The 21,888-nt window shown below is 36.3% G+C and overlaps 4 protein-coding genes across 11 annotated transcripts; 3 read left to right on the top strand and 1 right to left on the bottom strand.

Moving 5' to 3' along the window:
* Positions 1-833: 833 nt before the first annotated feature.
* Positions 834-6,360, top strand: LOC147541633 (uncharacterized). Of its 6 annotated transcripts, none has more exons than XM_086634216.1 (13): positions 834-1,255; positions 1,685-1,905; positions 2,636-2,705; positions 3,412-3,608; positions 3,702-3,777; positions 3,878-3,961; positions 4,039-4,118; positions 4,615-4,741; positions 4,869-4,928; positions 5,030-5,080; positions 5,158-5,316; positions 5,618-5,750; positions 5,941-6,360. In XM_086634216.1, the coding sequence occupies exons 2-13, from the start codon at positions 1,748-1,750 to the stop codon at positions 6,111-6,113; spliced, it is 1,368 nt and encodes a 455-aa protein (XP_086490342.1). In that variant the 5' UTR covers positions 834-1,255; positions 1,685-1,747; the 3' UTR covers positions 6,114-6,360. The 6 variants fall into 6 exon arrangements, with proteins under 6 accessions (XP_086490342.1, XP_086490347.1, XP_086490344.1 ...); XM_086634218.1 differs by having other exon boundaries at positions 870-1,598; positions 1,660-1,905; XM_086634219.1 differs by having other exon boundaries at positions 873-1,255; positions 3,416-3,608.
* A 1,108-nt stretch (positions 6,361-7,468) lies between these two features.
* Positions 7,469-10,790, bottom strand: LOC147541632 (F-box/kelch-repeat protein At1g55270-like). 2 transcript variants are annotated; one of them, XM_086634222.1, is made up of 2 exons: positions 10,282-10,790; positions 7,469-9,161 (listed from the first exon to the last, which is right to left on the bottom strand). In XM_086634222.1, the coding sequence occupies exons 1-2, from the start codon at positions 10,339-10,341 to the stop codon at positions 7,908-7,910; spliced, it is 1,314 nt and encodes a 437-aa protein (XP_086490348.1). In that variant the 5' UTR covers positions 10,342-10,790; the 3' UTR covers positions 7,469-7,907. The 2 variants fall into 2 exon arrangements, with proteins under 2 accessions (XP_086490348.1, XP_086490349.1); XM_086634223.1 differs by having other exon boundaries at positions 7,469-10,121; positions 10,282-10,718.
* Positions 10,791-11,101: 311 nt separating this feature from the next.
* Positions 11,102-14,923, top strand: LOC147541631 (lipid phosphate phosphatase delta-like). The gene is made up of 8 exons (XM_086634215.1): positions 11,102-12,344; positions 12,474-12,569; positions 12,647-12,721; positions 12,819-12,949; positions 13,229-13,332; positions 13,417-13,545; positions 13,634-13,749; positions 14,263-14,923. The coding sequence occupies exons 1-8, from the start codon at positions 12,183-12,185 to the stop codon at positions 14,668-14,670; spliced, it is 1,221 nt and encodes a 406-aa protein (XP_086490341.1). The 5' UTR covers positions 11,102-12,182; the 3' UTR covers positions 14,671-14,923.
* A 668-nt stretch (positions 14,924-15,591) lies between these two features.
* LOC147541630 (adenylyl-sulfate kinase 3-like) lies at positions 15,592-21,703 on the top strand. Of its 2 annotated transcripts, none has more exons than XM_086634213.1 (7): positions 15,592-16,086; positions 17,080-17,226; positions 17,462-17,611; positions 18,787-18,905; positions 19,003-19,087; positions 20,824-20,870; positions 21,304-21,703. In XM_086634213.1, the coding sequence occupies exons 2-7, from the start codon at positions 17,103-17,105 to the stop codon at positions 21,406-21,408; spliced, it is 630 nt and encodes a 209-aa protein (XP_086490339.1). In that variant the 5' UTR covers positions 15,592-16,086; positions 17,080-17,102; the 3' UTR covers positions 21,409-21,703. The 2 variants fall into 2 exon arrangements, with proteins under 2 accessions (XP_086490339.1, XP_086490340.1); XM_086634214.1 differs by having other exon boundaries at positions 16,079-16,171.
* Positions 21,704-21,888: the final 185 nt, after the last annotated feature.

Below are 21,888 nucleotides of genomic sequence, written 5' to 3'. Positions count from 1 at the left end.
AAACTACAAATAAATGGATTTAAATTTAAATTTCCAAAATGCCTAGTAGGATCAATAAATGGATTTAAACTTCGAGAATGCCTACATAGGATCCACGTCAATCTAGAAATTCCTTCTTGATTTTAAGTTGTAGATGTAGCCTATGGATAACGAAGAAATGCTAAGCATACATTATAAATTTTGGATTAGGTGTCCAGACCCGAGTGACGTCTCTTTTGACTTGTTTTTGCACGTTACTTGTAGAAGGAAGAAGACATATTGAAAGTGGCTACTATTAATTAGGTTGACACGCAAGACACGACTATTAAGAATTTAATCAGTTTGTCGCTTAATCAAATCCAATTGCTAGTAAGTGTTGATATCTTCATCAAAACCCATATCTACTCTTGATCAACAAGACAGAAGTCTTCTTCCAAATCAGGAGTTAGGGCCGAAGAAGAAATCAAAACCAACTAGCCGTTATATTTGATTAAGAGAAAAACTGATTAAATTCTTAATAGTCGTGTCTTACATGTCAACCTAATTAACATCTAATTTCAATATTCCTTCTTCCCTCTCTCCAAGTAACGTGCCTCAAAAGAGACGCTTCTTCCAAGACTCAGAAACGGGATTCATTCTGGAAATTCTGGAATTGGGATGGGCTAAAAACACCTCCCCAAAGTTCCGTAGGCAGTCAGATTACACATGAGGCATCTCACAATTTTTGCTTTGAACGGGTGGCTACAGTAGTTTAGGAAGGTGCTTTTAGCCACGCCAGGAATCTAATTGACTGTGATGACGTCATTGCCGTAACAAACAACTTCATTCTCGAGATCTGTATTAACAATCTCGAAGGGGAAAAAAAGAACGTCAACCGCTGACGTTCCCATAACGACTTCATCGTTACATTCAGTGAGTACTAAATCTCTCTGTTTCTCTCTCTCTTTCTCTCTTCAATTCTGAAACTGAAAGGGAATAGCGTGAATTTCATCAACCCTAACCCTAGACAGTTCATCATCATCATCATCCATGACTGGTTTGGCGGAGTGAATTAGGAAGACAAGAACAGATTGTGGTGTTTGATTGGGCGGTGGAAAAGTTGAAAATGGATATCTTGTGATGCAAAAAATTACAAAACAAAGGAGAGAGAGGAAAAAGAGAGAGAGAGAGAGAGAGGGAAAAAGTGGGGAATTCTTATTTTCTTTCCTTCCGTTTATTTTCTCTTCCCAGTTTCCACCAAACACGTCTCTTTCCTTTTCCAGAGTAAAGGAGTAAGGTATACCAACTGTTTTTTTTTCACCTTCTTTAATTTCTAATATCTTTTTTTTTTGAATTTTTTCGTTCTTAATTTGGATTTTCTTTCCCATTTTTTCCCCTTATACGGTCTTATCTTATTTTATTTTTGTAATATTTTATTTCTAAATTTTATCTAATTTTTATAATTTATATATATATAGTAATGGGTTTGAACAACTCTACCTCATGCAACTTCAAAGTATATCTTGTCATGGATTTTTTTACCCTTTTTAAAGATTATTGAGAAAGGCAAGTTTTTTTTGTCCAAATTCTCAATGTTATTATTTATTTGGGGTCATAGAGCAAATTGTGTTTAAATTGGTGTATTGGGTATTTGGGTTTGATTCAATTGTTTGATTGGGTGAACCATAAAGTTGTTTTTAGCATTTTGAAGCATTTTTGTTTTCAGGGTTTTGTTGGGCATATGTCTTGGCTTTTGCTCATTAGACTTGGGTTGTGATTTGTTGTAATCATGGTATATGGTATGAGATACGAGGAATCGAAAGCTAATCTCCTTGGAAGATTGGAAGTGTTTTACTATGGTGTTGGTCACATGCTTAATGACATTACCTCGGCTTGTTGGTTTACTTATCTTTTAGTGTTCTTGACGGATATTGGACTATCTCCAAGGTACGTTCTTCCCATTAGTTCTTGTTCATTTAGTTATAAATGCCATCACATCTCTCATTTCGGAAGATAAAATTCCTGTTTGTTTTCATCTAGTTTTACAATAGGAACACTAGAACTTAGTTGGCTCATGTGAATGAGTTCATTCTTTTCTTGTCTTATAATGAAATTGGAAAATGTCATGCTTATCATCAGTTCATGGCTAATTTTTCAAAGAGAATGAAGTGATTTGGTCGCTTATGTTTGCTAAAATGAGATAAAAGTGTGCCTTTAAGTGGTAAAAGAGTTTGGTTTGTGTGTTTTCCATGTGCTATGAGAATCTGATTTTTCATTTTTGTATTAGATTACCTCTTTCACTCATAAGAGCTTTACCGCATTCACATTAGGTTATGAACTAGCGAACAATGGGGTTACATTCACAGCTAGGAGTACTTAGCCGCACACAACTATTTCACCTTGACGATTCCTGAAAAGCATTCTCGTTTCTCAGCAATTCAATACGTTCTAGAATAGAATGATGCCACATTGACTATGTAGTGTTAGTTATCATGCCAAACACCAAATTGTCAGTAATGAGAAGTCTAAAACTTGAGTATTTAGTGAGCTAACTTAATCTTTTGCATATACTATCCATTGTGCTTTTCGATATTAATCGTATAGCACTTTGTTTCTTGTACATATAGTATGAGGTTTTGCATTGGGTGTCTTTATTTTGTCAATTCTCATTTTGTAGGGATGCAGCTATAGTGATGCTTTCTGGACAAATTGCTGATGGGTTTATGACTATATTTGCCGGAGAGCTGGTAAACAACACATATGGGCGAATAATTGCATAATCTGGAATTTTGAGTTCATTTGCATTTCAATATTAGTTCTTTATGAAGTCATTCTTAGCCTTAATCCCATGTCCTCCCTTTGGAGATTCCAAATCATATGAAAGTGCTAATTCCAGTTGTTGGTCAACTTGTATCATGTTTGACCCCCCTAGCAGGGATCTGATGGTGCTAATTCCATGTCATTTAGTTGTTTATGAGATTTCGAATCACATGGAAGTGCTAACTCCACTTGGTGGTCAACCTCAATCAGTTCTATAATAAGTATCCCAAGTATCCGATACGAGTATTTCTACTCGACACGGAAAAACATACTTCATCTATACTTCATTAAATCTATTAACATGTTCTTGCTTTTGTCCATTATATCCCAACATTTCGTCTCATGTCTCACTTCATATTTAGGTTTCAGTATTTGGAATATCGGCTGTAAGACTATTTAACTACATTACGCTGGAAGATGGATCCTGGTACTACTTAGGCCCATAAATAATACGACTCGGCATTTCATAGTTCTTCTTTTACAGATTAATCGAAGTATTAGACCTGAAGTCCTCATAGTTAGGAAACATTGAGAGCTAACTTTATTCATTTGCAACATGACATTCAGGTTATAAATTTCGTAAATGGATTTTTGTTTTCTGATGGATTCTTTTTATTTCACTTCACATGTTAGATAGACAGGTTTGGACATTTCAAAATAATGCATGCCGCAGGATCGATTTTGGTTGCGATATCCTTCTCTTCTGTTTTTGGCGGTTGCCTTCCTTGTAAAATATTTCATAGCAATTCATGTACAGCACAAACTGTCAGTTATAGCACGTTCGCCGCAATTTTCAATGTGGGTTGGGCTGCTACCCAAGTCTCCCATATGTAATAACCCTCTCTCTCCAACATTCCAATGTATGATTTTTTTAAGTAAAAACTATATAAAGTGTGGAAATATTGTTTCGTGTTATTTTGAAGGTCCATGGTGAACTGCATGACTCTGAATTCAACTAGTAGAGTTGTGCTAGCTAGCTGTCGTAATGCTTTTACAATGGTTAGCAATTACTTAATCATGTTCTTAAGTAAAATTTACTCTCTCTCGATTCTATGGTTATTGTTCTCTTTTGCTTGTCTAATTCTGATTGTTATCCAAGGTTGCGAACCTGAGCCTCTATGCAGTTGCTTTAGTTGTGTTCAACATTAGCCAACCTATAACACAACTTGACATTGAAATTCAGGTACTTGCATTTTTTTAAGAAGTAATTTCAGTTTCTGTTCCTCGGTGTTTCACTCTTACACTTTTAAAAATGAGCAGTATCGCTGGATTGCATATGTTTCCATTTTCATCGGTTGCTTATTTGTCGGAGTATTTCTGTTTGGAACCAAGGAGCCAAGGTGTGCTAATATTCAACCTCCTTTCATTTTTCAAATCTCAGTTTGTAATATTGGTGGTTAGTTTTTACCCATGTAATTTTCAATATTTGACCTCGTTTCTCAGGTGGTGTTTGTTTTTCTGGTTGTCTAAATCACTTGTTTGAGTTAGGTTCTGACTTATCTAATCCGATTCTTGGGAGCCTGAATTGTTTGAATCAAGAGCATAATAGTTGTTCAGGTTATCTCAGATATCGTGCTCTTAATTCCAACTTATTTTATTTTGAACTCAAATAGACCCAAATTTAGACCGAGTTAACCTTTTTGATGAATCAGACAGAAAACAAATATTCTGAGATCTGAGTGGAGTCAATTCAGATCTCAATTTTGATGCCAGAGCTGAAACTGAAAAAACAATCACCATCTTAGGAATGTTTCCGTAATTTTTCTTTGGTTTCGTTGGACTAGTCATAAGTCAACATAGCTATCGTCTCACACCTTGTGTGAGTCTATTGTGTAGATTGAAACATGGAATTTCAGGAGAATCTCGTCAAAGGGTTTCCTGGGTACACTGGTTTAAGAAACTTCTTTATCACCAAGTTGCACTTATCTATATGCTTACTCGACTCGTAACAAATGTTTCACAGGTCAGCATTCTCTTCCTCTTCTGAATGAGTAGGTAGTTAAAATACCACATAATTTGGATGACAGATCTCTTATTACTTTCAACGGATAGTTCTAATAGGTTTTTGCAATATCTTCTGTCTTGTTCAGGCTCTTCTTGCATTCTATGTCATTAATGACTTACAAATGGCTCAATCTTCCAAGGCTTTGGTAATGCATAAACTCATTAAGCATCTCATTCTAATCGAACACATTTGTTTTATTAATTTGGGTATCTCACAACTGTTTTTGCTTTCTTATAATTTGACTAGGTACCGGCGATAATCTACATTTGCAGTTTCTTGGTGTCCATTATTTTGCAGGTTTAAATTCTCCATCAGACTTTTCTTCGGTTTTGTTTAAGTATTATGACTCATTTATATGCCTCGATACGTTGTAGGAAATCACATGGACTGGTCAACGTTTAAAAGCATGCTTTTCTGCTGGAAGCATTATGTGGATACTTTCTGGTGCAGCGATACTTGTTCTCCCCAGCCACTTGCATGGTTTTATGTATCTTCTTTCAGTTATTATTGGTGTGGCCAATGCTTTAATGACGGTATGGACCTAAACTACTTTGGTCATTTCCCATCTTTTTGTGTCTGCTGGTTTGTTACAATGGCCTGAAGTCCCCCATATCGTTATTATCACGTCACATGAACAGAATCAAAGGTCTACGTTTTTTTTACTCAATTTCAACTACCTACATTAACATTCTTCTTAACATGTTGTTGTGATGAAACGATTGGATCCCGGTGTTCATAACTTCCATTTGAGCATTTTATCGTTCTTCATGTGCTCTATTCGTCCATAGATTTTTAAAATTTAAATGCTCTATTTTTTGTCTAAATTTAAATCAGGTGACGGGCATTAGCATGCAAAGTGTTTTAGTCGGAGAAGATTTAAATGGTTGTGCGTTCGTTTACGGGTCATTAAGCTTCTTGGACAAAATGTCATGTGGCCTTGCGTTGTATGTTCTCGAATCATATCAAAGTGAGTATAGTCGTTTATTTTTAACTCTCGTGATTTTTCATCGATCTTCTTATCGACATGAAGAAATTTATATCCAATAATTAATATATAACCTTCCATAGACCTCCATTACTTCCTTAGTTTTGTGTCCTTCATCAGCGAAAACCATAGTCTGTAAAGTTTATTCTCAACAAATGAACTGTTCGTGCAGGTTTACCATCAAGCGTCCAGAGGTGTGATTCAATTATGGACTGCATTTCAATTACAAGATTCGGGTTGGGTATTGTTCCTGCAGTTTGTTCACTTATCGGGTTAGTCGTTATTTACACAATGGACCTGAACACTAACATTTCAAAACCTTTGATTGAGCCATTGCTGGCTTGAAGTTGCCTAAGAAAGAATAAGAACTGCAAAAAGGATGATACAAATCAACCTATGTGAAGTTCAGGAAAAAGGTTGGGGGCAAATATAAACACCATTATTTTGTGATATAGTTCTTCTCATTGTCTTCTCTTCAGCATATTTTGACATTTGGTCATTTATGTTCATTTAAAAAGTGCCTTATAGATAAGAAGTTTACAGGAATGATTTTTCTTTTATCATTTTAATGAAGTTACCAAGGTTTTAGTCATTGCACTGTGGATGAGCTTATTACTCTAGGTCGAGACAAGTTGTTAGGATCTCCTTTTTTACGTCCCCATGTCCCTCCTGTGTGGCAACGTGAGGGTTGCCAAAAGGAAAGAGAGGGATGGGGTTTCTCTCCCTTTTGGCATAGCAGGCCTCCCACTAGATGCCTGCACGGCGGACTATTAGCTTAGTGGTAGAGTGCGTCCTTGATAACTGTGTCGTTGTGCCTGGGCTGTGACGGCTCTCAGCCACATGGATAGTTCAATGTGTTCATCAACGCCTGACTCGGAGATGTGGATCATCTAATGCACATTAGCATGGGGTACCGTACTCCTCGTGATGATTTAAGAGTCAAAAAGTCTTCCTACAAGGAATTGTATAAGAAAAAATAGTCCAAAATATATGTTGTATCACGAGATAGGCAATTAGTCCTTGCTTGGTAAAAAAACAGGCGACTAGTCTTAGGTCCAAAATCATTTTTTTCAAACTACAATACCCATCCGCTTGTAAAAGCTGACTGCTTTAGAGTCAGATCACGATGAATAGGAATGAACCCATGTCTTTCATCCACTTGTCTTAGAATCTGCCTGACAAAGAAATGAAGATGAAGTATAGAGGCATCTAAAGAAACCTGATGTCCGGTCGAGGTCTGGAGCCCGATGAGCCAGCACCTCTTCCTCCGTTCATAACACTCCTTCCCCGTCTTACTAGGCGTTAGGCCCTCCATTCCATTCTATCCAGAGGAGCCAACCAACTTGCCTTCCTTCCTCTGAATCTCCGCCCGTTAACATCTCACAAATCAGACTCTTGGATTCGCCTTTTTCTTTCCTCGCTTTTGACACATCACGTAGCTGGTCTCCATATCTCCGACCTCTCACACAACCCAAGTTCTCTTTTCTGCATGCTTTGATTCGTATGAATAGACGAAGTTTAGTTTGGTTGGGAAAACTATGAATATGAAGTTCAATGTCGATCGGAGAACAAATACAAATAAGTATACAATTTGAAATGGGTTTACAATCAATTTAGTCGAACTCTAAATTCTTTTGAGATATCGATGATCGAGTAACAAGCTTAAAAAACCCTTGAGGTAACAATTGAAGATTGACAAATGTCATAAAGAGCAGATTGATTACACACAAATTACATAACTCTGTATCTCAATATATGTCAATCTACAAAATAAACCAAAAACCAAGTTCAGAACCAACAGTGAAACACAAAGCAGAGAAGCATCACAAGCCCTGCAAGCTGCAGAAAAGGCCACACCTCTTTTCACTTCTCAGTCTTTATAATACGTCGAAAGGGTTCGGTCTTGATCATTACAATCTGCAGAACTATGATCTTAAACCTATTCTATACGATAAATAATCTCTTTACTATAAGAAAGATGGAAATCTTTGCCATTTGCTCAAGTATAAGGAACTGAAATTATAGTAACTCTTTTCTCTTGCTTTTGAGAATATCTGGCATTCAATTAACTTCTACGAGTAGTTACTTGATCATGAAAAAGCTAAGCTATCTGATAGTCTGATGAACCCATAGTTTTCCTCATGCCTGAAGCACTTGACAGTGCACAATATGACTCTTCAAACCACTTCGACCAGCAATACTAGACCATATTGTAGTTAACATACTTCGAAAATGACCTCTCCTTTCAATTATAGTCTCCCAAAGTCCAGGATTACTCTCGACATGCTTATCAGGAGCGGAAACATCAACGAGACTGATAGTCATATTATTCCGGATAATGCAGAGTTTCCCACCGAGAGGAACAAGTGCAGCAGCTTCCAGAGCCCGTGAAGTCCCCAAGTGGAGTTTGCTATCTATGAACTTGTTCCAAGAATCTGTAGCTTCATCATAGATTCTCAACTTGCACCCATCTCTACAATCCAAGGCATAAAGATTGCCATTTAAAGAGATACTAGGGTTTCGCCAACCAGAAACCATTCCATCTGTGACCGGAGTCCAAGTATTGGTTTCTGGAATATATGCTTCACTCATGACCTGGCGATGAGACCCAAGGCCTTTGAGGAACCACTTCCCATTATAAACAACCCCAATGAAGGGAACCATCGGAGTGCTCATTTCTGAAATTAAGCTCCATTTATTTTTGTTGGGATCGTAAACTTCAGCTGACCGTAGAGTCCTTGGTGCTCCTTCACATTCTCCCCCTGCTACGTACAGACAGTTATTTATGACACAAGAACCAAAAAAATGTCGCTTCCGAAGCATAGCAGGCCCTCGGTGCCATTTATTTGTCCTAGCACTGTAAAAGATGACCCGTCTCATAGACCCTCTAAGTGGATCTTTTCCTCCAAATAAGTATAAACGAAAACCACTTAGGACGGCACAACCAAACCCTAGGACTTCTGAGTATTCCAGAGGAACAGGTGGAAGTGGTTGCCAGAGTTGATAAGCAGGGTCGAAAGCATGCCATGAAAGTCTTCCATCCCGATCTCTTTTGATTACATAAACCCATTCTTCTGACATTCCAAGGTTTTGTCTGAGAGAGTAAAAGAAATTTCCTGCTAAAAGCCTGTACCATTTCTTGCAAACTAGACGGAGCTTTCTATGCTCTGCACGAGGAACCCGTACTAGACAAGCAATGGCAAGATCGTCTGGGAGCCCAGGTAGAAGAGGGGTCTGAACCCTGGACCTCTCTCTCCGTGAATTCTTACCTTTATGTGCATGAGGATCAATATCAGGTTGCATACATAGTTTGGATCCAGGGACGAATTTCCTAGCCCCAGCAACTGTTTTAAAGCCTGAATCAACTCTACAATAGCATGATACTGAATCAACCTGCAATATGTTTCACACCATAACGTCAAGATCCATTACTTGATTCTTCATAAGTAAGAGTAAAATTGCAAAAATTTTTAGGTGATGGAGGCAAACGAGTAGAATATATGTTAAAGGTTCTGGATAGCATACTGAGGCAACAAGAGTTGTTTTACTTTCTGACAAACAGAAATCTAGAAACAAGAAGTCAAAGAGGTAAATAAGAAGATATACAGAATCAATGTCCAGAAAAATCTAACGTTCACAATTAAAGAAACTAAGATATTTCCTCAACCACCAAAATTTATGGATAGGAAAAAACAATGAACCCGCAAATCAATACTAATTTTACTTCAAAATAAATCCACAATAAAATTATAAAAAAAAAAATTCCTTAAAATCATTGTACTCCCCAGCAAGTATTCCTGTATGTGCCCTCCTCCAGGCACGAGTTATACCATCATCTATATAATAAGGGAGGAGGGCATCTTTTTTAGAATATACCCTCATTTTCAATGGCTAAGATTACACCTCTCAAATTTATCTTCACTGGCTAAGATTACGCTTCCCAAACTTATATCTAAGGGTTGAGATTATAGAACTATCTACGTGGTCTGGGCTCGGGTTATACCCTCGTCACTGTATATGTATTAGATGCATATATTTGGCATAAAATTCCATAACCTACAATAATGCAAACTTTGAAGTACAATAAAGAAAAAAAAAAAGAGTAGTTGGAACAAATGCAGCAGTATATGCCAAGTGATGATTTTATGTAAGTATAAAGTGCATTCTTGGGAGAAAATGTGGAAATGAAAGACCATTTATGATTATGTTCCTTGAAACCCTAATACTAAACAACTGAATTCATTTTAAGAGCATGAAAGAATCTAAACTTGAAGCATAAATAGATCTGAACAAATTCCACCTAACCCATCCTCCAAAATCCCCCAAACTCCTTCCTAGAAACAATTTTATCTCCTAAAAAAACAGATAATTAAAAGTCTCAGTGAGTTACAATTATAAAAACTCCCGATTTTGAGAATTGTTTGTCTCAGATACTAGTGTGAAATTCATGACTAGTAGTAATTGTCATGTGGGAAGGAGACAATTATAGTTATTAGATCGGGATTAGGCTTACCAATGGAGCTTGAACACGAATTCCCCTTTGTGAATTTGAAGAAGCTTCAACGACATCCATATCAGGAACAACAAAACTTGTTCTTCACGGGGGGTTCATGGGGAGAATTAGAAGAAGAAAGTGAAAAGATGGAACAAGAGAGAAGAGGGTGGTAATTCTTGCTTGAATGGAGCTATTAGTAGATAGAACCAAGAGGAGGGTTTTGCTCAAACAGAGAATGAGAGAGAGTTTTAGAGAGAGAGAGAGAGAGTTGTTGGTAGTGTAAAAATGCAAAGAGAAGAAAGATTGAGCAAGTAAGTAGTCCAAGGAAGAAACTTTTTTTTTATCTCAAGTAGAAACAAAAAGTAGGAAGAAGAAGAACATTAATTAGGTTCTCAATTGACTCTCACAAACCCTTCTCTCTATCTCTAACTGAACCTTACAATTAGACCCTTTTTGCATCTGTCTTTTACAAACCAGTATATCTTTTTTATTTTATTTTATTTTATTTTATTAATTTTTTATTGCCATATTATTGATTTTATTCTTATAAGATACATTAAGTAAATCTTAAGTTTGGCCTGTAAAGATGACCAACTACCACGATGGCCTCCTAAATCACTTTGTTGTTTGTGGGATTTCTCAAAAACATCGACCTCGTGCATCATTAAGAACAAATTTTGCTTGAGAAATTTTATAAGCAACGCGCAAGTATGAAATTTTAATACATTTTGTTCAAGTATACTGTACATCCAGTGAGTAATTATTTATATAGACAAATTTCTATGATAAACCTTACAATAAGTTAATTGGGATTTGGGAAATGGAAGAAGGCCCTAAAAAATGACCAAGGTTATATGATAAGGTCAAATGTATGTGTAAAGGTTATATTTTCTTGGTTATATTTAGTGATTCAACTAATCCACTTTATAATCCTTCAAACCAAAACCACTTAACCTTAAGTAGTGCTAGTTTTGCTCATCAAAATTTGTGTGAGATCAGATTACATATTCAGGTTCAACTACTACACTTTCTCTTTACTTTTTTCTATCTAAACTTGTACTAATAACTTCTTCTTCGTCGACCACGAGTTGTGTTGTGCCCAGACTAGAAAGTTTATGAGTGGGTCGTTTCCGGTTCGTCACCCTGATGTTTCTGGGCGTGTGTGGCCAGCCAATATGGCACTTAATAATCTTGGTCGTGTTACCGTTCCTAACAGGTTTGGGTGAACGAGTTTGTGAACCCAAACTCAACGCCTGCATCACCTCACTATACTTGTGAGGATCAACATGGTACGAAACAGCCTGTACCATGTCATGTTGACCTGCCTCCAAGACGGACCGTGCCGGTCCGTTTTTAAGTTGACATGACTGGTTGACTGAAGTTAATGATTCCTTAGTATTCTCAAAAGCAAAATAGGAACACCTGTAAAATTTTCTACTAACTATTTTAGCAAAGGAAGTTCTGCAGGCACCATTGTGTTTTCATAGGTTGGCAAACTCTATCAACATCCATACGATCACACAAAATAACTACCAATTCCAACTATTTCTCCCTTTTAATTCTTTTCTCACGATCGATGATCCCAATCTTTCATATCTAAAACAGATTTAAACTGCATTGGAGTAAACGTTTCTCTTTATTGATTCAAGAGAAAAACATTGACGGGATAAAATAATATAATTCAAGAACACAATTGATTCTAGTTACATATCATTTTCACCATCATATAGCCTTACCAAAAAGGGATGCAAGTCTAGGTTAACCTACTAGTCATAAAACAGTTAGTTACCTCTCATTATCAGGCTTTTGTGGCCAACCCTAGAATACTTTTTTACTGGACAAATGATCTTTCTATTTTGGGTCTGGAAAAGAAACACCTGTTTCTTCCATTTTCTCTTTTTTCTTTCCCCAAATGAGAAATGGAGACTGAACTAAAATGGCAATTAATCTCTCTGTTTGGAATTGTTTTATGGGTTGTGATTTCTTCCTTCCTAAATGTTACTCAGAAGCTCAGATCCCTTACCCAACCATGGGTAACCCACCAAGTCATCACAGACACTCCTCTCATCCTTCAGATCCAGGTAAACAAACAGAACCCATGTCTTCATTTTCCTTTAACTTCATAAATTTTTGCAGCAATTTCCTCTATTTTTGTTGTATAACTTGGTTTTCTGGGTTTCGTTTCTTTTTTCTGGTTATGGGTTTTGCAGAGTTTCCAGCATTGTTTTTTAGATACCTTGTTTTCAATTCTATCTTGTGCTGTTTCTGTGCCATTTTATACCACATTTCTTCCCCTCCTATTCTGGGTAAGTTATCTTCTTCATTATTATCACCTTCCACTTTTGCTTCATAATCTTTATTTCCTCATTGGTAAATGTTGTAGAGTGGGCATAGTAAATTGGCTAGACAGATGACCTTATTAATGGCTGTCTGTGATTACTTAGGGAACTTGATTAAGGTATTTCACTTATGCAACAAATACGCCTCTATTATTTCATTGTTCTTAGCTGAATTCAACTCATAACTAATGATTAATCTGTTTGTGGGATTAATAGGATTTGGTTTCAGCTCCTAGGCCAAGTTGTCCACCTATTAGGAGGATAATATCTAGTAAAGATGAGAAAGAAAATGCCCTAGAGTATGGGTTGCCTTCCTCTCACACTCTCAACACAGTTTGCTTATCAGGGTATCTAAATTTCTTCTCCTCTTTTAGACAATTCTCTAATTTAATGCAGGGATATTTCGGCCGAAATTACCGAAAAGTTTCCATTTCTACGACTACCAAAATTTCAACAATGCCTTGTCAAGGAAATAAATTTCGAAGTGTTTCCGTTGAAATTACAAGAATATTTCTATTTTCATGTCTACTGAAATTTCTTTCCTTGATGTAATGTTCAATTAGTTATCTTCAAGGGGCACTCATAATTATACCTTTTGTTTGTGTGTGAACTTGAGAATGTCATAGATATTTGCTGCATTATGTTTTAAACTACACCCAGAACAAAGATCCTTCTATAACGTTGGCTGGAGTTGCTGCTGCTGGCTTATTTGTCGCGCTTGTTGGCTTGGGTTTGTTTTTTTTATCCGACAAATGGAAAACTTCACTTCATTTTCTCTCTCTTTCTCGGAATTGAAATTTTGTTATATTGGTAGGAAGGATTTATCTTGGAATGCATAGTCCTGTCGATATTTTAGGAGGATTTGTTATTGGGCTCATGGTTCTTGGTGTATGGTTAATGATTCATACATATGTTGACAGTTTTGTAGTTGCTGGACAGAATGGTAGGTATAGAGAGAGACATCTTGCTTACTTTTTCGATCATCTTTTTTGATGGTTCCTAGACTAATGTGCCCCTTGGTTTGACTGCAGTTTTTTCCTACTGGGCGGCCCTTAGTTTCTTATTGTTGTTTGCATATCCGAAACCCGAGCTACCAACTCCAAGTTTCGAGTACCACACCGCCTTCAATGGTGTTGCATTGGGCATAGTAAGTTGAAAGAACTCTAACTATCTAACCCTCCAACCATCTCAAATGCAAGTTAACCAAGATTTCTTAACTTCCTTCTTTTTTTGAGTTCCTTCGAAGTTTGGAAATCTAGTGTTTTGCATAAGATAAAGGTATGATTGTTTAACTAGAGCTTAAACATAACTAATCATAAATAATAAATCGAATTTCTTAAAGGAGGACTAGTTTTTTGACAGATACATAGAAAGTCTAGGAACCTGGTTCTTTTACTTCGAAACTCTAATTTCTTCAAGCCAGGAGAACTACAACGAGAAAAGCCTAATTTCTTTAGATATCCTTAACGTTTAAAAAAGGTATAGGTTTGAAAGTGTTAGTTGCCAAAGTCGGTATATTTAATTGAATACACTTACATACTTTATTTGTTTATTATGCAATAGGTGAAATCAATTGAACTTGTCTTCCTATTAACCAAGAAAATACATTTGTTTTGATGGCAATTCATTCAGGATCAGACACTGTTTTCTTTTAACGCAGGTTACAGGAGTCCAGCAAACTTATCTTCAATTTCACCATGAAAATGTTCCTCGCATCTTTACCCACCAACTTACCCTCTCAATGTTCCTCGGAAGGATAATTATTGGCATTCCAACGATTCTTATTGTGAAGTTATGCAGCAAGAATCTCGCGAAATGGGTGCTCCCAGTCATTTGCAACACCTTGGGTATTCCAATAAGATCGTCTTCGTACATTCCGATACTAATTGGACCCGCCAAAGATAAAAAGCCCAACAAAAATAGACAAGTTGGTTATTTACGCAAATTCTTGGTATTTCCGCAGGACACCTATGATGTTGACACAGGAATAAGGTTTCTTCAGTATGCAGGACTCGCGTGGTCAGTTGTGGACCTCGTTCCATCCCTATTCCCTCACTTCGGGTGTTAAAAGTAGGTACCTGATTTTGCAGTATTGCTCCTCGCAGTTTTATGTGCCTGTGAGGTGAGCCGTGACCTGCATATATATATTTGTAATTTGGTCTTATTTTTTTGGACTTTGGGGGTCCAATATTGTATGATTTGGTCTAGTTATGTACATACAAGCAAGGCTATGAGTGAGTAATATTATCGTTCATAAGTATTATCTTTTACCGCGAGAATATGCATCCTTGATCAAATGCTAGACTCCAGTTTTTACTGACAGCAGCGCAATGTGTTTTACACAGCTAGATAATGTCATTTGAAACATGTCTCGGTAGCAAAGACAGTGCCCATGTTAATATTTAGAAATACGGTGTTCTCACTCATAATACTTCAAACAAATTTAGTGATGTTGCAACGGGCATACACAGACATAGAGTAGAAAAACTGGATGCCCGTCGAAGTTGGCGTAATCCGAGTGAAGTCTGAAGTGGATTGCCTGATTTCGCCAATTGGTTAAATGTGGAATTTCTATTTTCTCCCAACGGACATACATAGGTATACAGTCGGATGGAATGACTGTTGATTGGGATAAATGCCATGATAAGTCATGGTTGTTCTTTTTTTTTTCATCTCAAATCTCGGCCTTTAAATATTGTACAGAAAAAATCGGTGAAATAAACAAAATGGTAAAATTCATGTGACATCATATGATTTTAAAAGAAATTAATGTTTCAAAGTATTTAAATGGTTAAGTGAACCAATCGAAACAAGTAAACCAAACTTAATCTTCCAAAACCTTATTTAGTTCGACTTCGGCCAACCAACAAATTGTATGCAGCTGACCAATGCACGCCACTAGTATACATATAATATGCCCACAAGGTGGCCACATATTTTCAGTTCGATTCGAGCCACATAAAAATCAGGGTCCCCCTAAAAGGTAGAAGAACTGAAAGGAACTTTCGAAAACACACTTTGTAGCTCTGCGCATTGCTAGTAAGTTCATGCTAAGGAGTTACTTTAAGACTCTGACCTTGCTAGTAAGTCAGAGCCACATCAGTCTCGACTCTTAACCGAGTCACTTGAGGGAGTAATGTACCCCGTTTATTTCGTGAGCAAAGTGTTTTGTAGGACAACCTAATTACCCCATCCATAGGGTCTTGTCCATCCATCCAACGTCGTCCATTAGTTCCCAAAAACTGAGCCACATTCTAAAAGAATCAAAAGCCAAACCATGGAAATCTTGGTGTTATTTTTTTCCTTGGAACTAGGCACTTAAAGAATCAGTCTTTGAATGTCGAATTTCACGCGGTCTGTCATCAAACATTAATGACCTCTCCGTTTCTCTCTCTCTCTCTCTATACTATTTCTCTCTCTCTCTCCATCTGTGTTTCCTCAATACCATAACGAAGAGGATTTCAAAGCTTTCTCAGCTCATCAGGTACTTGACTCTGGTTCATTCATTTTCTTGTAATTTTCTACTTTGATTATTTTTTGAACAGATCTCTCCCATTTGTAAGATAAGGGTAATGATCAGATTGTGCTATTGATTACTCTTCAAGAACACTTGAATTAATGAACCTCATTTGAACGAAATTTTAGTAATTAAATTTTGACTAAAACTAGAAATTGCTCATCGGTATTCAATATGAACCTCATCGATATTTACATGCATTTGATTTTATATGTTCTTCTTCCATTTTGGGGAAATGCTGACAAACAAGAGCACAGTTTGTCTAGGTAAGAGTTAATTACTCTAGATGACACAAAAAGGGTAGTGGTGTATCCCCATATTGAGTTCCTAATCGTCGAGTTAGAAGCAAGGAACGAAATTTCACAGTTTCGGTGGAAATTTTGGTAGACATGGAAATTGAAATATTTCGGTCATTATTTCAAAATTTATTTCCTTGACAAGGCATTGTTAAGAGAACATTTGTTAAATTTTGGTTTCGATGGAAATTTCGGGTTTCGGTAGGCATGGAAAATGGAAATATTTCTGCTATTTTGACCGAAATATTTTGAATTTTAGATTAAACCAATGAAACTCTTAAAGGGTATTCTTTCAATAACCCTGATAATGATCTATTTACTCCATTGTTTAATAACTTCAGGCCATTGTCTAACTCTTCAAGGGAAATCTTTTCTTCATTGAAGAAACCCCTTTTGGTCTTTATAGTTGAATCTCATAATAGCTAGTGTTTCTTTTGTTTCATTATAGGGTATCAGGCATGGGTAAAATTGTTATCTAGGATCAGTTTTTAACTAAACTTGCTATTTTTTGAATGTTGGATGCTTTTGAAATTGAGAGCGTAGTTATTTAACAACAGTTCAGTACTTTGTTTTGTCTTTCATGGGGGAATTGTCGAAAATCTGAAAAGAAAATGCAGATCTCTTTAACATTAGTATTGAGTTTGCGTCGCCGTTGTCTGAACAGGTGAAATAAGAATAACATCTGTGATGTCAACTGTGGGCAACTCTACAAATATTTTCTGGCACGAATGTGCAGTTGGGAAACTTGAAAGGCAGAAGTTACTGAATCAAAAGGGATGTGTTGTATGGCTTACCGGTCTCAGTGGAGCAGGTCTGATCGAAATTCAGAATACTATTACCACTCGTGTATATGGTCCTTCTTTAGAGCAAGCAGAATGCTGTATCTGTTTAACTAATGCTTCCGATTATATAACCATCTCAAAGTCTTAAGAACATTCAGAGTTCTCTTTTGCACGCTATTCTTATGCATGAAAATATTATCTTTTCTTCTTTCCTTTTAGACATTTTTGCATCAGTTTCATTAACTCCTTGTCCATCCTGTGTAGGAAAAAGTACACTGGCATGCTCAGTGGGCAGAGAACTCCACTCCAAAGGTAAGCTATCCTACGTACTTGATGGAGACAATCTTAGGCACGGGTTGAACAAGGATCTTGGTTTTAAAGCGGAAGACCGTACTGAAAATATACGCAGGGTTGGTAAGTGCATCACTTAACATTAATGTAATCCAGATTACACTAGCAGAATTTAGGGAACATGAATTTTCTTGAAAAGGCATGGTCAAATGAATTTGAAACGTCATTAACATGCTTTACACGGGAACATTTATTTGTCCACGTAATGTTTTATAAGGTGAAACTTGTTCAAACATTCTCTGGGTTAGAATTAGAAAGTTATTTTCTTTTATGTTGTTTATATCTTCTTTTTTTGAGAAATCGACTACGATCTACGTTAGTCATTACAAGGCATGGATGCATCATCGAGATGTGATAAGCACGATAACCGCCAAAGTTAAACCAATAATGAAAGGGACCTAAATCCCAACAACATAGAGCCTAAAGCGCGACAAGCTTATTATTATTTATACCTTTTTAATAACCCAAATTTAATACCATGGATCCCACCTCCTCTGGGAATTGAACTTGGGACCTCCAGGGTTTTGGAGTTTATGTCAACACTATCAACCACTTGGGCAACCATTAATTCGACGTAGCTTAGTTAATCTTCTGTCATCAGTTCCTCAATATTTAGTTGATGAAATCGGCTTATTGTAGAATTGTGGTGTTAACAATCTAGACAGCCAGTTAATAATCACTTTAAATTCGCAATTATACCTAGTCTGCTGGAAATATTAACTTCCATTGTGACTATTATTTAGTACTTTAAGAGACCCTTTCTACAACAATAAGTAGACTTTAAATTATTCTATAATACCTCGATGCTTTTCTACTTGTGTATGGATGATATTGGCAGTAGTTTTTGGCCTACTGGTTGTATTCAGGATCTTAGATGTGCATGCCATGTCCATTTACACTGTCCTGCATCAGTTTTGGTATTAAAGTGTGGTTAGTTTATGGCTCATTTTCCGAATTCAGCATCTAGATATTGTTTCACTGCATTGTGTTAGTGTAAGCATTTTGTTCGTTTTCTTTCACAAAAAACGCAATAACTGTAGAATTATCACATTGAAATGGATTATATTTACTCATACCTTGCAAGCCTTCACAGACCTTCTAGAAACATGGAAAGTAAGGACAGTTGTCATTTTCCTAAATTATATGTTCATGCCAATTTAATTTTTTCAATTTATCCTGTATGATATCTTTGGTTTAATTTCTGTATGTTTCTGATTCAACTTACCTTTTGACCTAAGGGGAGGTTGCGAGGCTCTTTGCGGATTCTGGTTTAATTTGCATTGCTAGTTTGATTTCTCCATATAGAAAAGATCGGGATGCATGCCGTGCCTTGTTGCCTGATGGAAACTTCATAGAGGTAAGGCTTCTCACATCTTTTTAGCATAATTCTCACTACTCGCAACGTAATGGACGATTCGTGTAGTCGGGATGTGGACTGACATCTGCTTTAACAGGTTTTTATGAACACATCTCTAGAAGTGTGCGAGGAGAGGGACACGAAAGGCCTCTACAAACTCGCACGTGAAGGAAAGATCAAAGGTCTGCTCTGGAACCTATCTTACATCATGGATCATGAAATTGACCAGTACTTAAAATCCATATAAGTTATAACATACTTCAATACAGGAAGACAAGCAAAATATTAAGAAACTCATATTTCTTTTAACAGAATAACGGTTAAAAAATACACTTTAATCTGTCTCTATGTTATGACTTGCGTAGATTGAAACATGTGCTGGATAAAGTTGTTAAGAAATTAAACTTCCGCTTGGAATATCTAACTGGCTTAGTAGAGCTTTCTCTTTTGAAATTGTTTAAGGTGATAGTTTTGAAAATATACCTAAAAGATAATGAAAAAGATTTATAAGGAGTTTGCTCAGTTAGTTGCTTATATTTATAATACTAATTTGGGTTAAAGGCCGAAATTGCAGAGAGTATCTTTTTTAGAATATACCCTTAGCTTGAATGACTAAGATTATGCCTCCCAAACTTATCTCCAAGGGTTGACATTATATTTCTCAAATTTATCTTCAACCCCTCTTCAGTGTCTAAGATTACACCTCCCAACCTTATCTCAAATGGTTTCGACTATACGCCCCAAACTTATCTCAAGAATCGTGGAGTTGTTTCTTCTTACCATCTCCATTCATTTGGTTTCATAAATGATATACTCACTGAGCTATTAGTTCACTTGGGATACAAATTAATGACGCCAGAACTAAGTTCAATAACTTTAGCAAACTTTTCATCGCTTCGGTTTCTTTCAAATAAGTGTCTATTTTCCAAAAACAGTTCTACAACTATAGGCGTGTTAAATACAATCGTTGAAGCATGTGAAAGCTCAATTTGTGATCAAATTGCATCTTCCATAATACGCAAGCTTTTATGTTTTAAGTGTTTAAATGAAGTGGCTGTAGAAGGGTTATTGTGTCTGAAGCAGAATCTAAACTTCTCTTGATCGGCTTCTCATGATTTTTAGCTTAATTTGATATGCATACTGATCTTCTTTTGATTGCGAAACTTAGGTTGCAAGCAGATACTTATTTCTTGACTTCTTGTGTATGATATGGGAAAATTATTTAGGCTTTCGTTATACTATAGTTTTCTTTCGTTATATATTCATTCGAAGTTTCAAAAAAAATATGGGAAAATTATTTAGGCTTGATCTTACTGTGTTGCTCATAAGCAAGATCTAGGAATTGATTTCTTCTAAATGGATTCAATGATATTAATTTCGTCGATTAACTTGTGGTAAATGGTTTTGACTGATTATACAGAGATGAATTTTATGTAACTTTTCAGTAGAAAATAAAGGAGAGAGTTTTTTAATAGTCCCTGCACTTGATAAGACCCATCTTTGTTGGAGGAACCTTCTTTTGGTGAATGTTGTGGTTCTTGTGAACCTCTCAGTGGTTCATTGCTTCACTATACTAGGAAGCAAGCAAACAATGCGGCACAACTTAAAACAAAACAGTTGTCCGCAAGAAAACTTAAGAAAATTGATAACTTGGAATATTTGCCTTAGCTCTACTTAAAGGTAGAAACGGATACTAGGATCTTTTGAATTTCATTAGCATTAGGTAGATGATTTGGAAACCAAAGGATTTCAAGAATGAATCTCGATCTCCGAAATATTGCTTTTTGAAGTGGCGTAGTTAAATTATTAGTTCATAACTCATACAACAGATAGTTGAATTCAGATGATTAAACTACAAGGACTTCTCCCTTTGCGTTTTAATATTTAATTTGTGTTGAATTTTCCTACTAAACTGCAGGTTTCACTGGGATAGACGATCCATATGAACCACCTTTGAATTGCGAGGTACACGTATATAGTACATGTTATTATGTAAATAGAAATGAGTAACGACATTGCATTATTGATTTGGATCCGAAGGCTCTTGTGCATTATACTTCAGTACATATTACGTAGAAAGACCTTCCAAACTTGGGTTATGAGGTAGCACTTCGGCTACACCTTCTAAGTTAGATTGGCACCTATACTGCTCAGATAGAAGAAGCCCAGAGTTGTCCAGAACAGGCCAACGCCAACATAACTCAATACCATCTGTCCATAATCTATCCTTTTCTCAACTATTAACCTATAATTGATGAACCTTAAAGTAGGGCACATTTGCAAGATCAAACTCATTTCGTAGTAACTTTGATTGTTTGAAAATGAATTGTTATTGCATGATTTGAATCCATAACTTTTTATCACATTTATATTTCTTCTATTTGGCTTCCTTGAACAGATAGAGATAAAACAAGAAAAGGCTGGAGATTGTGCAACTCCTACTGCCATGGCAGTACAAGTTCTGTCATACCTTGAGGACAAGGGTTTTCTGCAAGAGAATTGATACCGACCATCCTAATATTTTCTTCACTTGCACATCTCCTAATACTTCGTTTACTTATTTCGACCATTAATTGCTGATTTGCTTCTTTGCTTGCATTTCCCATAATGTAAAAGTTCTGTAGCCATGATCTAGAGATTGCCCTTATCTTTGTACAACTCTAGGTTCTTTTCCCTTCAGGCCTTGCCTTTTTTTTTTGTTTGTTGTTGAAAGCTTCAGGCATTGTTGATGATGTAATATTTTTGTTTAACTACTCTCAGATGTCATAAGCATCGCTATAGTTGGTTCTTGTTTTTTTTTGCTTTGGCTCATTAACTTTAGCTTGTTTTTTTGCGCGACTTTCACCTTAATGTGTTTTTTACTAGTCTGAACGCGGAACTGTTAAAATTTGGAACTATTAAATTTACTTGTCGAAAATTTGAAACTATGTAATAGAAGTGTTAGCTTTACTCATGGAACCTAGTACAAAGAATGTAAGAAAAA

Source organism: Eschscholzia californica, unplaced genomic scaffold (assembly GCF_041429995.1).
Source record: "Eschscholzia californica isolate CP2 unplaced genomic scaffold, dmEscCali1.0.p SCAF_4, whole genome shotgun sequence".
In the NCBI taxonomy this organism is placed as follows: domain Eukaryota; kingdom Viridiplantae; phylum Streptophyta; class Magnoliopsida; order Ranunculales; family Papaveraceae; genus Eschscholzia; species Eschscholzia californica.
This window is presented reverse-complemented; position numbering and strand designations above follow the sequence as displayed.